The 12,882-nt window shown below is 45.1% G+C and overlaps 1 protein-coding gene across 3 annotated transcripts in view; it reads left to right on the top strand.

The window, feature by feature from the left end:
* PLXNB3 (plexin B3) overlaps nucleotides 1-12,080 on the top strand; it is a 55,973-nt gene extending 43,893 nt beyond the window's left edge. For all 3 annotated transcript variants that reach the window (XM_077283772.1, XM_077283771.1, XM_077283770.1), the window contains exons 16-35: nucleotides 370-500; nucleotides 588-764; nucleotides 1,258-1,423; nucleotides 1,546-1,776; nucleotides 2,446-2,607; nucleotides 2,706-2,854; nucleotides 2,962-3,062; nucleotides 3,209-3,426; nucleotides 3,523-3,701; nucleotides 3,785-3,851; nucleotides 4,296-4,602; nucleotides 5,774-5,877; nucleotides 5,952-6,039; nucleotides 6,117-6,280; nucleotides 6,357-6,517; nucleotides 9,387-9,534; nucleotides 9,914-9,978; nucleotides 10,377-10,452; nucleotides 10,579-10,653; nucleotides 11,095-12,080. In XM_077283772.1, the coding sequence (XP_077139887.1) occupies nucleotides 370-500; nucleotides 588-764; nucleotides 1,258-1,423; nucleotides 1,546-1,776; nucleotides 2,446-2,607; nucleotides 2,706-2,854; nucleotides 2,962-3,062; nucleotides 3,209-3,426; nucleotides 3,523-3,701; nucleotides 3,785-3,851; nucleotides 4,296-4,602; nucleotides 5,774-5,877; nucleotides 5,952-6,039; nucleotides 6,117-6,280; nucleotides 6,357-6,517; nucleotides 9,387-9,534; nucleotides 9,914-9,978; nucleotides 10,377-10,452; nucleotides 10,579-10,653; nucleotides 11,095-11,199 (2,874 nt within the window). In that variant the 3' untranslated portion in view covers nucleotides 11,200-12,080. The remainder of the gene's footprint in view (nucleotides 1-369; nucleotides 501-587; nucleotides 765-1,257; nucleotides 1,424-1,545; nucleotides 1,777-2,445; nucleotides 2,608-2,705; nucleotides 2,855-2,961; nucleotides 3,063-3,208; nucleotides 3,427-3,522; nucleotides 3,702-3,784; nucleotides 3,852-4,295; nucleotides 4,603-5,773; nucleotides 5,878-5,951; nucleotides 6,040-6,116; nucleotides 6,281-6,356; nucleotides 6,518-9,386; nucleotides 9,535-9,913; nucleotides 9,979-10,376; nucleotides 10,453-10,578; nucleotides 10,654-11,094) is intronic.
* Nucleotides 12,081-12,882: the final 802 nt, after the last annotated feature.

The following is a 12,882-nucleotide window of genomic DNA, read 5'->3' as shown; positions in this document are numbered from 1 at the left end:
GTGCCTGTGTCTTCTATGCTGACTCCTCTGGTGGTGGGAAGAACAAAAGGATCGGACACTGAAATTTTCATGTCTGATCCTTCTCTCCCCCAACATCATCAGTCAGGGGAGAATCTGGAGTCTCCGATACTCATTAGACTGTCTGATGACCCCTCAATCTCTGCAGGTTCAGCTGTATAATGTGTATGGGGGGCTTTAATCTCTGTATAGTATTTTATCAGCCCCATGCAGTGAGCTCCCCCTAGTGGTTGGCGATGGGCAGTCAGGTTTATTATTTAAGGCTCTGTAATGACCGCCCTCGTTTAATATAATTCTAGGGACTGCAGCCGGGGCTTCATGTTAACAATGGATTTTTTTCTTACAATTCAGGACCCCATTCTTCAGGCGCTGGATCCAGTACGGGGTCCCATGGCTGGTGGGACAGTCATCACCATTTTCGGTTCCAAGCTACTGACCGGTGACCAGATAGCAGTGACTGTCGGGGATTTGCCTTGTGAAGTGTGAGTGATATTATGCTCTTATGTTATTATTTTACTCTGTTGTTTGTGCCCAATAATATGGATTATTGTTTTCTTTGTCTTTTTCAGGTTTGGGGATTTGTTAGAAGACCAGTTATATTGTGTCACAAGCCCCAGTTCTGTGCAGCAGGAGATGGCAGTGCAGGTTTTCTATGGGAGAACAGGAAGACGTCTGATGGACACCTTGTACGACTATACAGAAAACCCCACCATTTCTTCTGCTTATCCTTCCAGCGCCTTCTATGGGTAGGGATGGAAATTACATCTCTGGGCTTTAGTTAGAGGGGCGGTCCAGGCATACGGCTTGTTGCCCTATCTGTTCATCAATGGCAGATCATTGGGGGTCTGACACCCTGTGCACCCTGATCATCATAGATCAGCTTAGAAAGGAGCTGATGAGCGCAGCTTCAATCAAAGTGCAAAAGCCATTGTGAGCTGCTGCAGAACATCTTGTATGCAAAAGTGTTTACATCCGATAGCAAAACCCTTTTGATTGGTGGGCTGCCGGCTGTTGGATCCCCACCCATCTGCGATTGATCCTGCAGATAGGTCATCAATAATTCCCTTTAAAGAGTTGTGGCTGATGCTGACCCATTGTCAGGGGTCTCCCAGGACATGTACATGGCCGACTTGTGCTCTGGCTATCTGTCCTCAGGACCTCCTCATCACACTTGGAATTGAGCGGCATCAGTATGTTTGAGACTTCCATCTCATGGATGTCCCATTGCTTCTTCCACAGAGGAGGACGGACAGTTGTGGTGACGGGTGTGAACCTGGATGTCGTGCAGACGCCACAAATGTGCGCTTTGGTGAGGTCGCCGGTGGAGGAGCCTCAGCCGGTAAAGGAGAGCAGGAGAAGAAGGAGGAGGCGAAAGAGGGAATTTATTCTTGGTCCTGTCCATGAGGTGAGGCCCTTTCCAATCATCCTAATACTTTTTCTTTTAATACTTTGTTGCTTTTTAGCTCTGTTTTTGTTTTTATTTTTAATATTTTTTTTGCCCTTTGTTGTTTCACATTCCATGATCAGATTAGTGAACCGTGTCTCCAAAACTCTACATTCATGGAGTGCACCTCACCGTCTGTCCCCGACAACTCCGTCCTTGTGGATATATTATTTGTACTAGACAATGTCAGGATTCCATACAGCAGCCTCGGGAAGAACTTCACCTACCAGAAGAACCCGGTCCTGAAGCCCCTGAACCGTGACAACCCCGGCAAACCATATAGCCTGAAACCCGGGAACGTGCTTGATATAGAGGTAACAATATGAGAGCATTCGCGGTGTCCCCAACCTCGGTGAGGGCTCTCTAATGGTGTTCCAAGCTTGGGGGGCTTTCTTGCGGTGTCTCCGGCCTTGGAGGTGGCTCTCTAATGGTGTCTTCAGCCTCTGAGGATGCTCTCTCGCGGTGTCTCCAGCCTCGGATTGTGCTCTCTCCCAGTGTCTTCGGCCTCTGAGAGGGCTCTTTCGCAGTGTCTCCGGCCTCGGAGTGGGCTCTCTCGTTGTGTCTCCGGCCTCTGCCGATGGCCTCCGGGGCGGGTCTCCCTGCCGTAATCCCTGGACTCAGGTGTGGGGGGTCAGGTGTTGAGAATGAGGAGGGAGGCTGGCTCTATGCCGACCCACCCGGCTTCGGGGGTGGAGGGCTCTCTCAGTATTCCCAGTTTTGGGCAGCTTTCTGCCGGTGTCCCCCGCCTCAGGTGGCTTTCTGCCGGTGTTCCCGGCCTCGGGCGGCTTTCTGCCAGTGTCCCCCACCTCGGGCGGCTTTCTGCCAGTGTCCCCCACCTCGGGCAGCTTTCTGCTGGTGTCCCTGACCACAGATGGCTCTCCCGTAAGCTGTAATCTGAACACGCAAAATGTAAAGTGCAGTCTGAGGATAAATTCAAAATGTTGCATATATCCATTAGATTGCTGCATTCTGTGGTTTTACAGGGCGAGGGCCTAGATTCAGGCATCAGCAAACAAGAAGTTCGGGCAATGATTGGAAATGGTATTTGTACCGTGAAGACCCTCACTCACAACCACTTGTACTGCGAGCCGCCTCTTACTGCTCCACCTCCGCTCGACTCCACTTCTTCTCTCCCGGAGTTTGTGGTTAGTATTCCTGAATTTTTTTGCCTCGTCTCCTGTGTATATGTAACGCTGCCAACAACAACCTCATACCTTTTTTTTATTATCATTTTTGAACTAAGGTGCACATGGGAAATCTCCAGTTCAACCTCGGCCAAGTGAAATATGATGAGGACGGGCAGTCGAGTTTCCCTAAAGAAGCAAAAATTGGAATAGGAGTTGGAGCTGCTCTGCTGATCCCCATTGTGCTAATCATCATCTTCATGTACCGGTATGATCAGAAATATCACTACTCATAAATTGTGGTAAAAGCTGCCTTCCCGGTGAATGTTGGCACATTTACGCTGGGGATATGTAACTCGTGTGCGTTTGTTACAGGAGACAGAGTAAGAAGGCGAAGAGGGATTATGAGAAGGTCCTGGTACAACTGGAGAACCTGGAGACCAGTGTGGGAGACCAGTGCCGGAAGGAGTTTACTGGTACTGTCCCGATGTCTCTTTTTCCAGATTAGCGTAGAGCAGACCGTGCACATCCGGCCGCGGTTCCACCTCTTTTCCTACTAGACACGTGCACACTCGGCTAAGCAGATCATGCACACGGGTGTTCTTATTTATTCCACTTTCAGATCTGATGACCGAAATGATGGATCTTACTAGCGACATCGAAGGCTCGGGCATTCCCTTTCTTGACTATACGACATACACAGAAAAGATATTTTTCCCCGGGGACACCGTCTCGCCCGTCCGTAAGCGCTTGGACGTCCCAGAGAGCAGGCGAGCCACGGTGGAGCAAGGCCTTACCCAGCTCTCGAACCTGCTCAACAACAAGCTTTTCCTGACCAAGGTACGAGCTTCCCCTGTGAGGTTTTTAAAACACAAGTTGACATCTTATGAATTTATACTGAGACCTCAGCCTCATGTTCAATCTGTCGTGTCCCAGCTGATCGAGACGCTGGATGCCCAAGTGACGCTCTCACAGCGAGACCGCTGTCACGCCGCCTCCCTGCTCACGGTGGCTCTGCACGGTAAACTGGAGTATCTGACGGATGTGATGAAGACCCTTCTGTGTAACCTGATAGACCAGTGTGTGGCCAAGAATCCCAAACTTCTGCTCCGCAGGTACATGCTGGACTGTACAGAGTGTAGATCTTACCGGTAGATCCCAAACCATGGTGTCCCCAACGTCTTCTCTCTGTTATCAGGACAGAGACCATAGTGGAGAAACTGCTGACCAACTGGATGTCCATCTGCCTGCATTCCTTCCTTCGGGTGAGTAACGTGACTTATCCGTTGCGATGCAGAGACCCCGGCACGTTCTTTCTTCGCATCGTCCTAATCTAAGTTGGGAATCCCTTTTTGCGGTCATCATCCAATGCTTCAGTCCTCAGCTCCTCTTCTCCATTGTTGGCATAATGCAGCATATCCACTGTCAATCAAAGGGGGAGAAGAGGAGCTGAGGACTGCAAGGCCCACCGTAGGAATAAAACCCACATTTCGGCAAAATGGAAAAATGAAAAGGTTGTTGAACCCCTTTAAGACAGTTTTGCCACGTCTCATATGTGAGTTATCTTTTGGAGTGCCCCAGGGGATGCGTGTTTTGGAGGAAGCAATGATACTGGTGTCCTAAAAATGGTCGATCAGAGGGGCAGGTGTAGTATCTCTTTCTTATGGGGAACCCCACCTGGTCAGTGTCTTCCTTTCCTCTCCGCGCAGGAGGCGGCAGCAGAGCCTTTGTACAAGTTGTACCGCGCTATCATGTATCAGGTGGATAAGGGCCCCGTGGACGCGGTGACGGGTAAAGCTAAGCGCACTCTGAATGACGGGCGGCTCCTGAGGGAGGACATCGAGTGCCGGCCGATGACTCTAACCGTCATAGTGAAGAATGGGGCAGAGGTGCAGCGGGTTCCTGTCAAAGTGCTGGACACCGACACCATCACACAGGTTAAAAGGAAGATCTTGAGCCATATTTACAAAGGAATGCCATTCTCACAGCGGCCTCCTGTCCATACACTTGACCTGGGTAAGACCTAAACTGGTATATCTACAATTATACCTTGTATTATATATTTTCACAATGACCACTGGGGCTTTTGTAGGCTCTAATCATTGTTTCAGGAAACAACACATGTACATTAGCCACAATGATCAGACTGACCCAATCTTTTGTACTGAAGCATATAATGCGCATGTGCAAGTCATTTTGAAGGGAGGAGGAGCAGGTCAGCTGTGACATCACCGATTGAGATTGATGGACCCTCTGTTATCAGCTGTGTAGAGAGGTGTCACCTATCATTGTAATCTTGCCTCTGATGATAAGGAGCCTGATGAAAACTCTTCCTGAAATAACAGGAAGTAGAACGTTAAAAAAAAAAAGAAGTCACAGGATTACTATTTATATATATATTTTTTTTTATAAAAATAGTAATATATAAATTTTTTTCTACATATGCAAAACCTCAAATCCTGATATAAACACCAGATCATATTCTGACGACACATTCCCTTTAGTCCACATTTACCTACATATCAGACTCTACTTGCTAGTGAATGTCTTGGCATATTTTATTCCCAAACCATCACAACTCCTCGATAAATACCCTAATAGGTAATTATGGGTTTATAGAAAGGGCCTACATTCAGGACCCTCCTCTACTAGCTAGCATAAAGAGCATCTGTCAATCTGGAGGACCCGGCTGGATGATAATAATGGAAGCTGTGTAATACTTCATTTGGTCTCTGGAGGTGCTGCAGGAAAATGAAGTCCTTGCTTCCAGATTAAAGTTGATTGCTGGGGGTTTAAAGAGGCTGATAAACCTTTTAAAATATGCTGGATTGTTTCTCCACAGACTAAACCTACCGGCGCCCCCTCTCTATACACATGCACACTCAGTTTGGCTGAGAGTGCATATATGCAAAATATTGAGACAAGAATAAGCCATTTTTAGGCCACTTATCTCTCATGAGTACAAAGGATGTGGCATGTTGAAATGTTAACATGTCTGATCTTTTTTTATTTACCTGTTGGACGGGGGAGTCAAAAAGACCCCTACACAAGATCGGCAGGTCCCACTGAAATCAGCCCTTTCAGCTGTCTTGTGTGGGCCTCTTTAAGCATATGGATGCCATGTTGTGTAATGTCAGGGGACCCTGCAATGAGTACGCAGGCTGTGTAATGTCTGATGTCTCCACAGAGTGGCGCTCTGGTCAGGCGGGCCATTTGACTCTGTCGGACGAAGACTTGACGTCATTAGCGCAGGGTGTTTGGAAGAGGCTGAACACGTTGAACCATTATAAGGTACGGGGTCTAGTGTGATATTTGTGGGACCCCCAGATTTTAGGACGGGTTCTACCATTCACTTCTTGTAACAGGTCCCGGATGCCGCAACCGTGACTCTAATCCCCCGGCTACATAATGACCAGTGTGAGATGCCGAGCAGCAACTACATGGGCGGAGAGAGTGAGTACTTGGGTCAGACTTGTCATATGTGCCCAGCGCCACGTCCGTCCCCCCATCACGTATCTCACTTCTATCAGAGACCCCAATGCTCGAGGATGGTGACGATGGCATCAGAATATGGCACCTGGTGAAGTCCGTGGAGGAGCCTGAGGTGTGTAAGCAGCGCCGCAGCAGCCTGCGGGAGAGAGAGCGCGCCAAAGCCATCCCCGAGATCTACCTGACGCGCCTGTTGTATATGAAGGTGAGGAGGGTCACCCGCAGATATGGAGGGTCATGGTCAGCTCCGGCCGAGGCTCACCCATCCCTACCCCTCACAGGGCACACTGCAGAAGTTTGTGGATGACACTTTCCAGGCCATGTTGGGAGTGAACCGCCCTGTCCCCATTGCCATTAAATACTACTTTGATTTCCTGGATGAAATGGCTGAGAAACATGGAATTGCAGATAAGGAAACGGTCCACATCTGGAAGACTCACAGGTGGGTGCAGGTCAGAAGACCCAAGTCCATCGAGTGTGACCTATAATCTGACATGTTGGTCCAGAGGAAAGCACAGAGCCCATTAGGCCGACACTAATAGCTCAATATTAAGGGAAAAATTAATTCCCGGCTCTTCACAAGGCACTCAGACTAGTAGCAGATGGTTTCACTGCTCAGAGTAAAGAATCCATAGTCTCACGCTCACTGTTCGTACTTTATGTAATTTAAAGTCTCAAATGTTGTACTGTGAAGAATCCATAGTCTCACTGCTCGTACAGTAAAGAATCCATAGTCTCACTGCTCATACAGTAAAGAATCCCTAGTCGCACTACTACTACAGTAAAGAATCCATAGTCTCACTGCTTGTACAGTAAAGAATCCATAGTCTCACTGCTTGTACAGTAAAGAATCCTTAGTCTCACTGTTAGTACAGTAAATAATCCATAGTCTCACTGCTGGTGCAGTAAAGAATCCATAGTCTCACTGCTTGTACAATAAAGAATCCATAGTCTCACTGCCCGTACAGTAAAGAATCCATAGTCTCACTGCTCGTACAGTAAAGAATCCATAGTCTCACTGCTCGTACAGTAAAGAATCCATAGTCTCACTGCTCGTACAGTAAAGAATCCATAGTCTCACTGCTGTTGCAGTAAAGAATCCATAGTCTCACTGCTTGTACAGTAAAGAATCCATAGTTTCACTACTAGTGCTGTAAAAAATCCTTAGTCTCACTGCCCGTACAGTAAAGAATCCATAGTCTCACTGCTCGTACAGTAAAGAATCCATAGTCTCACTGCTCGTACAGTAAAGAATCCATAGTCTCACTGTGCGTACAGTAAAGAATCCATAGTCTCACTGTGCATACAGTAAAGAATCCATAGTCTCACTGACAGTATATAATCTATAGTCTCACCGCTCGAACCGTAGATAATTCATAGTCTCACTGCATGTACAGTAAATCTACAGTCTCACTGTTCGTATAGTATGTAATTTATACTCTCACATCTTGTACTGTAAAGAATCCATAGTCTCACTGTTTGTACAGTTAAGAATCCATAGTCTCACTTCTCGCACAGTAAAGAATCCATAGTCTCACTGCTCTTACCGTAAAGAATCCATAGTTTCACTGCTCGTACAGTAGAGAATCATAGTCTCACTGACAGTATATAATCTATAGTCTCACTGCTCGAACCGTAGATAATCCATAGTCTCACTGTTCGTACAGTATATAATTTATAGTCTCACATCTTGTACTGTGAAGAATCCATAGTGTCACTGCTCGCACAGTAAAAAATCCATAGTCTCACTGCTTGTGCAGTAAAGAATCCATAGTCTCACTGCTTGTACAGTAAAGAATACATAGTCTCACTGCTTGTGCAGTAAATAATCCATAGTCTTACTACTAACTACAGTAAAGAATCCATAGTCTCACTGCTCGTACAGTAAAGAATCCATCGTCTCACTGCTGGTGCAGTAAATAATCCATCGTCTCACTGCTGGTGCAGTAAATAATCCAGTCTCGCTGCTTGTACTGTAAAGAATCCATAGTCTCACTACTACTACAGTACAGAATCCATAGTCTCACTGCTTGCACAGAAAAGAATCCATAGTCACTGCTCGCACAGTAAAGAATCCATAGTCTCACTGCTCGCACAGTAAAGAATCCATAGTCTCACTGCTCGCACAGTAAAGAATCCATAGTCTCACTGCTAGTACAGTAAATAATCCATAGTCTCACTGCTTGTACAGTAAAGAATCCATAGTCTCACTGCTTGTGCAGTAAATATTCCAGTCTTACTACTACTACAGTAAAGAATCCATAGTCTCACTGCTTGTACAGTAAAGAATCCATAGTTTCACTGCTCGTACAGTAAAGAATCCATAGTCTCACTCCTTGTACAGTAAATAATTCATAGTCTCTCTGCTCGTACAGTAAATAATCCATAGTCTCACTGCTCGTACAGTAAGGAATCCATAGTCTCACTGCTCGTACAGTAAAGAATCCCTAGTCTCACTGCTCGTACAGTAAAGAATCGCCATCCGTGTTTATGATTGAACCTTCTTTCTTTTGGACGTAGAGGATGACCCAATGTCATTGTTGCTGTCCTAGGTGTAAAAATAAATAAGACAGCAATGAAAAGTAGGGAGGAGGCTGAAGAGGGACACAAGTCAGAAGAAAGGACAATACAAAAGGTGGCCACTAGATGGCAGAGGACTACCAAAATATAGAAGTGTGTGTATGTATGTGTGTGTATGTATGTGTGTGTGTGTGTGTGTGTGTGTGTGTGTGTGTGTGTGTACATATGCAATGTAATGTTCATGTATAGATTTTGTACAACAAGTCCCAACAGAGAACGTGTGTACACCATGCATGGAGTTAGACATACCAGCAAATAGAAAGTGCAGTGTGTCACCGCATCAGCCTCCACCTCACACCCTTATGCCCGTTTTGACCTTACTTCAGCTGAAGTTGAAAAAAGCTATAAGTGAAGGCTGCAGCCAGCCGGACCCTCCGCCAATTTAATATTAATCTCCTCAGCAAAGGACAGGACATCAATATTGTTTTTTCCTGGTTTTTAAGATCCCGGCAGAAGATCTTGAAAAAACGTGAGAAATTGATGCAGAAAGTATATTGGAAAATTGTATAACTTTTCATTATTGCACGAAAAGCTTTATTTGCTGAATGTGCAATAAACTGTGCCCCAATTCCCCAGCTCCGGCTGCAATCAGGCCTCAATAGCTCACTGCCGCCACCAGGGGGAGCACAGTGTATACAGATTTATTGCATTGTGTTATTATTGGGGGGATCCATTTCTAAAATGTCGTAAGAATGACCGTGAGGCTCATGTGTCTCTCCGCTTGGCCTCAGCCTGATGCAGAGGTTCTGGGTGCTCATCCTGAAGAACCCTCAGATGGTCTTCGATATCGAGGTGTCGGAGAATGTGGATTCCATTCTGTCAGTCATTGCTCAGACCTTCATCGACTCGTGTACCATCTCCGAGCACAAAGTGGGCAGAGTGAGTATATATTATGTGTGTGGTTTATATACTGTGTGTGTGTGTGTGTGTGTGTGTGTGTGTGTATATATATATATATATATATATATATATATATATATATATATTCATATTATCTCTGTACAAAGATTCCATAGTCTTCTTGTAGAGTAAACAATCCACAGTCCGGTCTCACTGCTTGTACTGTAAAGAATCCATAGTCTGTTGAAAGGTCCATAGCTTTACATATATGGTAGGTATATATATATATATATATATATATATATATATATATATATATATATATATATATATATATATATATATATATATATATATATATTTCATTATATTATATATGTGTTTTCTGCCTGGATTGATTATGTTTGTTTTGTTATAGGACTCGCCTGTTAATAAATTACTATACGCTCGTGAAATCCCACGATACAAGCAGCTGGTGGAGAAGTAAGTACACCTTCTCATTGTAGAAGACTAGGGGATGGTCTGTTTCCCCATGTGTCACTCTCTTTACCTGAATTCTTAGGGTCTCAGTGGTGGGGGATCTGTTGCACTATATAGTGACCTTTCTTACAGCACCCTACATAATGTAAGCGAGGGGAATTCACTGTGTACTGTAGTACATTGGATTATTAGGGATTGGACATGTTGAGATTGAACATGCCTGGTCCTTATAGATAAGATTCTGCTTGAGGCGCCTGGCAGCCTCTTATTTCTATACAGAATACATGTATACTTGGATGAAGCCTGTGTGGGGGGACGGCGGTCAGTCGGACGAGCCATGAATGTGTACGGCCCCCGTTATACCTATGACAGGTGATTTTTCTGTATTCTTCCTCATACAGGTACTACGCCGACATCGCAGATACTACCCCGGCTAGTTACCAGGAGATGAACTCCTCTCTCACAGAGCTGTCGGGGGTGAGTGAGTTATGGGGTCTGCGCACGTTGATAAGTCGCCGACCCCGGGATATAGATCTGCAGCTGTCAGATTCCGGCAGTATAATGTATATGTGTATTACACCTGCCATTTCTGCTTCCGTTCAGATTCACGCCGATGACCTGAACTCCATGGTGGCGCTGCAGGAGCTGTACAACTACATCAATAAGTACTATGATCCGGTGAGTGGCGCTGTCACCGTCACAAGAAACAGATCGGACACGTTGGATCTCAGGACGATTTATTTTCCTAGAGATAAGCGTCAGTAGTTGCATCTGGCAGCCGCTTATCTCTGTGTGACGATTACGTGTCTGTTCTGCTGATCCGTCTCCTTGGGGTTAAAGGGCTTGCTCACCTTTTGGGGCCACGTTTCTTTTTCTTAAATGCAGATATTTTTCAGCTAAAAATCATTTTTATTTTGAGTTCCATTAAAAATGTTGCGCTGTTTTTCACTTCTTAGCCTCTATGTTGCACTGGCCATTGGTGGATGCAGAATGAGTTAACTGAGAGTCCATCAGCGAGCTCACTGTGACGGTCTGACCGAGACTTTGTAGCTTCTTTTCTGTCTCTTTATGGAGATTTATCACTCCCACTAACCTTTTTTTTTTTTCTTTTACAAACAGATCAGCCAGGCCCTGGAGGAAGATCCCAGCGGGCAGAAGATGCAGCTGGCGTATCGCTTACAACAGATCTCTGCTCTGGTGGAAAACAAAGTGACAGATCTATAATAGATTTGGGGGTCTCATGACTTTTTCTCACATCCCATAGTAATGACTTATGGGAAGAAACCTGGTGGTCTCCTACTAGGACTTTGCTGCACGTTTCCATCCGATGAGAAGACGTGCGATTCGGGAACTCTCGGGTCATTGGACGGCACCCGCAGACTCTTCAGAACAAATGACATTTGACATTTTTAGCACTTTCTTTCCACAATCCAGGTGAAATGACGAGTTCCACCGTATCGATTGGCGCTATCGAGAATCCTTTCCTCCTTCATCACCAGCCATGCAGTGCACTGCCTACCTCAGTGGAGCTGTACAAGTGCCTTCCTTCTGGTTCTTCCTGTGGTTTTTCGGGGGTCCACCTATGTCTTAGAAGGGGGGCAGTATGCCGCCCTGGCCTTATTCCCTTCCACTGTATAATAAGGAATTAATAAGTAATACACTGTGTGGATGTATATTATAATTATATGGCAGGGAAGAGGTATTGCTTATAGCAAACGATGGGATTTCCGATTGTTTGTCATGGGCCATAATACACATGCACCAGTCTTATTTGTGTCCCTCAATATACAATATGTATGCGCTTTATCAGCTTCTTGCAGGACTGACCCTGGTGTTACAGAGAAAAGAATCATGTATACAAGGCATTGTGTGCTCTGTTACATGGTGGGCATATTGTATCGCCAGGCGGTGCCTGTGAGGGGTGTGACCGTTACGTTTGGTGGTGGTACCCAAGGGGACAGTCTCATCACCGCGCTGTCTGTCTCCAGAGAGCGTTAGATCGCTTTTGTTTGTTTCTAACTTATGCAAAGCCTGTACATAGTTATAACGATATTTATTGTTCTTTTTATGCAGATTGTTTTGCAAATAAAATGATTTTTTAGAAAGAGATTTGTCACGAGTTTTTACTTATTTTTACCCTATAATGCAACTAGTGTACAACTACCAGCGTGCCCTGACAGCCTATAAAGGGTTATTCCCATCTTCATAGATAGACATTGTCAAAACAAGCACTTTTTCAATTTACTGTTTATTAACATTTGCAGCCATTATTGAGATATTAACATTTTCTTTTAGTTACAGCTCGTTGCCCAAGAGACCGACCGCTGCTGATGTCTAGCTTGTAATCACTGTGCTGAAGCTAGCCGGATTAGGAGGTGGCGACGCGCGCCAGCAATCCTGGGCAGATCAAAACAGCGCGTACAAGCTCAGTAGAAAAGAGCTTGTAAACACTGCACATGTTCTGCTGTCAAGCAGCGGTGGTCGGTCTCCAAGGCAGCAAGCAGTAAAGCAAATAAAAATGTTAATATCTCGAACGGCTGAACATTTTGATGAGCAGTAAATTGAAAAATTACTTGTATTTATACTCTCTGACAATATACATCTATGAAAATGGAAATAACCCTTTAATATAAGCTGCGGATCTAAAAATCTCACCTTTCAGGTCAATTTCCACTGTGGATTTTTCTGAAGAGTGTAGATGAGGTGCGGTAAAATCTCATTTACTTGTAATATGCTGCAGTTTTTCCTAGTAGCAAATCCGGATGCAAAATCCTCAGTATCTGTCCGCTGTGAGCATGGTTTTAAGGGAGTGTGTCTAAAAAAAAAAAGGCTTTTATGTATTTTTACCATTGTTTTGCTTCTTTTTTTTTCTATGTCATTATCTTTAATAAAAAAATAAAATTAGTA

The sequence above is a fragment of the Ranitomeya variabilis genome, chromosome 2 (assembly GCF_051348905.1).
Source record: "Ranitomeya variabilis isolate aRanVar5 chromosome 2, aRanVar5.hap1, whole genome shotgun sequence".
Classification (NCBI taxonomy): Eukaryota; Metazoa; Chordata; class Amphibia; order Anura; family Dendrobatidae; genus Ranitomeya; species Ranitomeya variabilis.
Note: the sequence above shows the minus strand (reverse complement) of the source record. Positions and strands in the feature narration are given on the sequence as shown.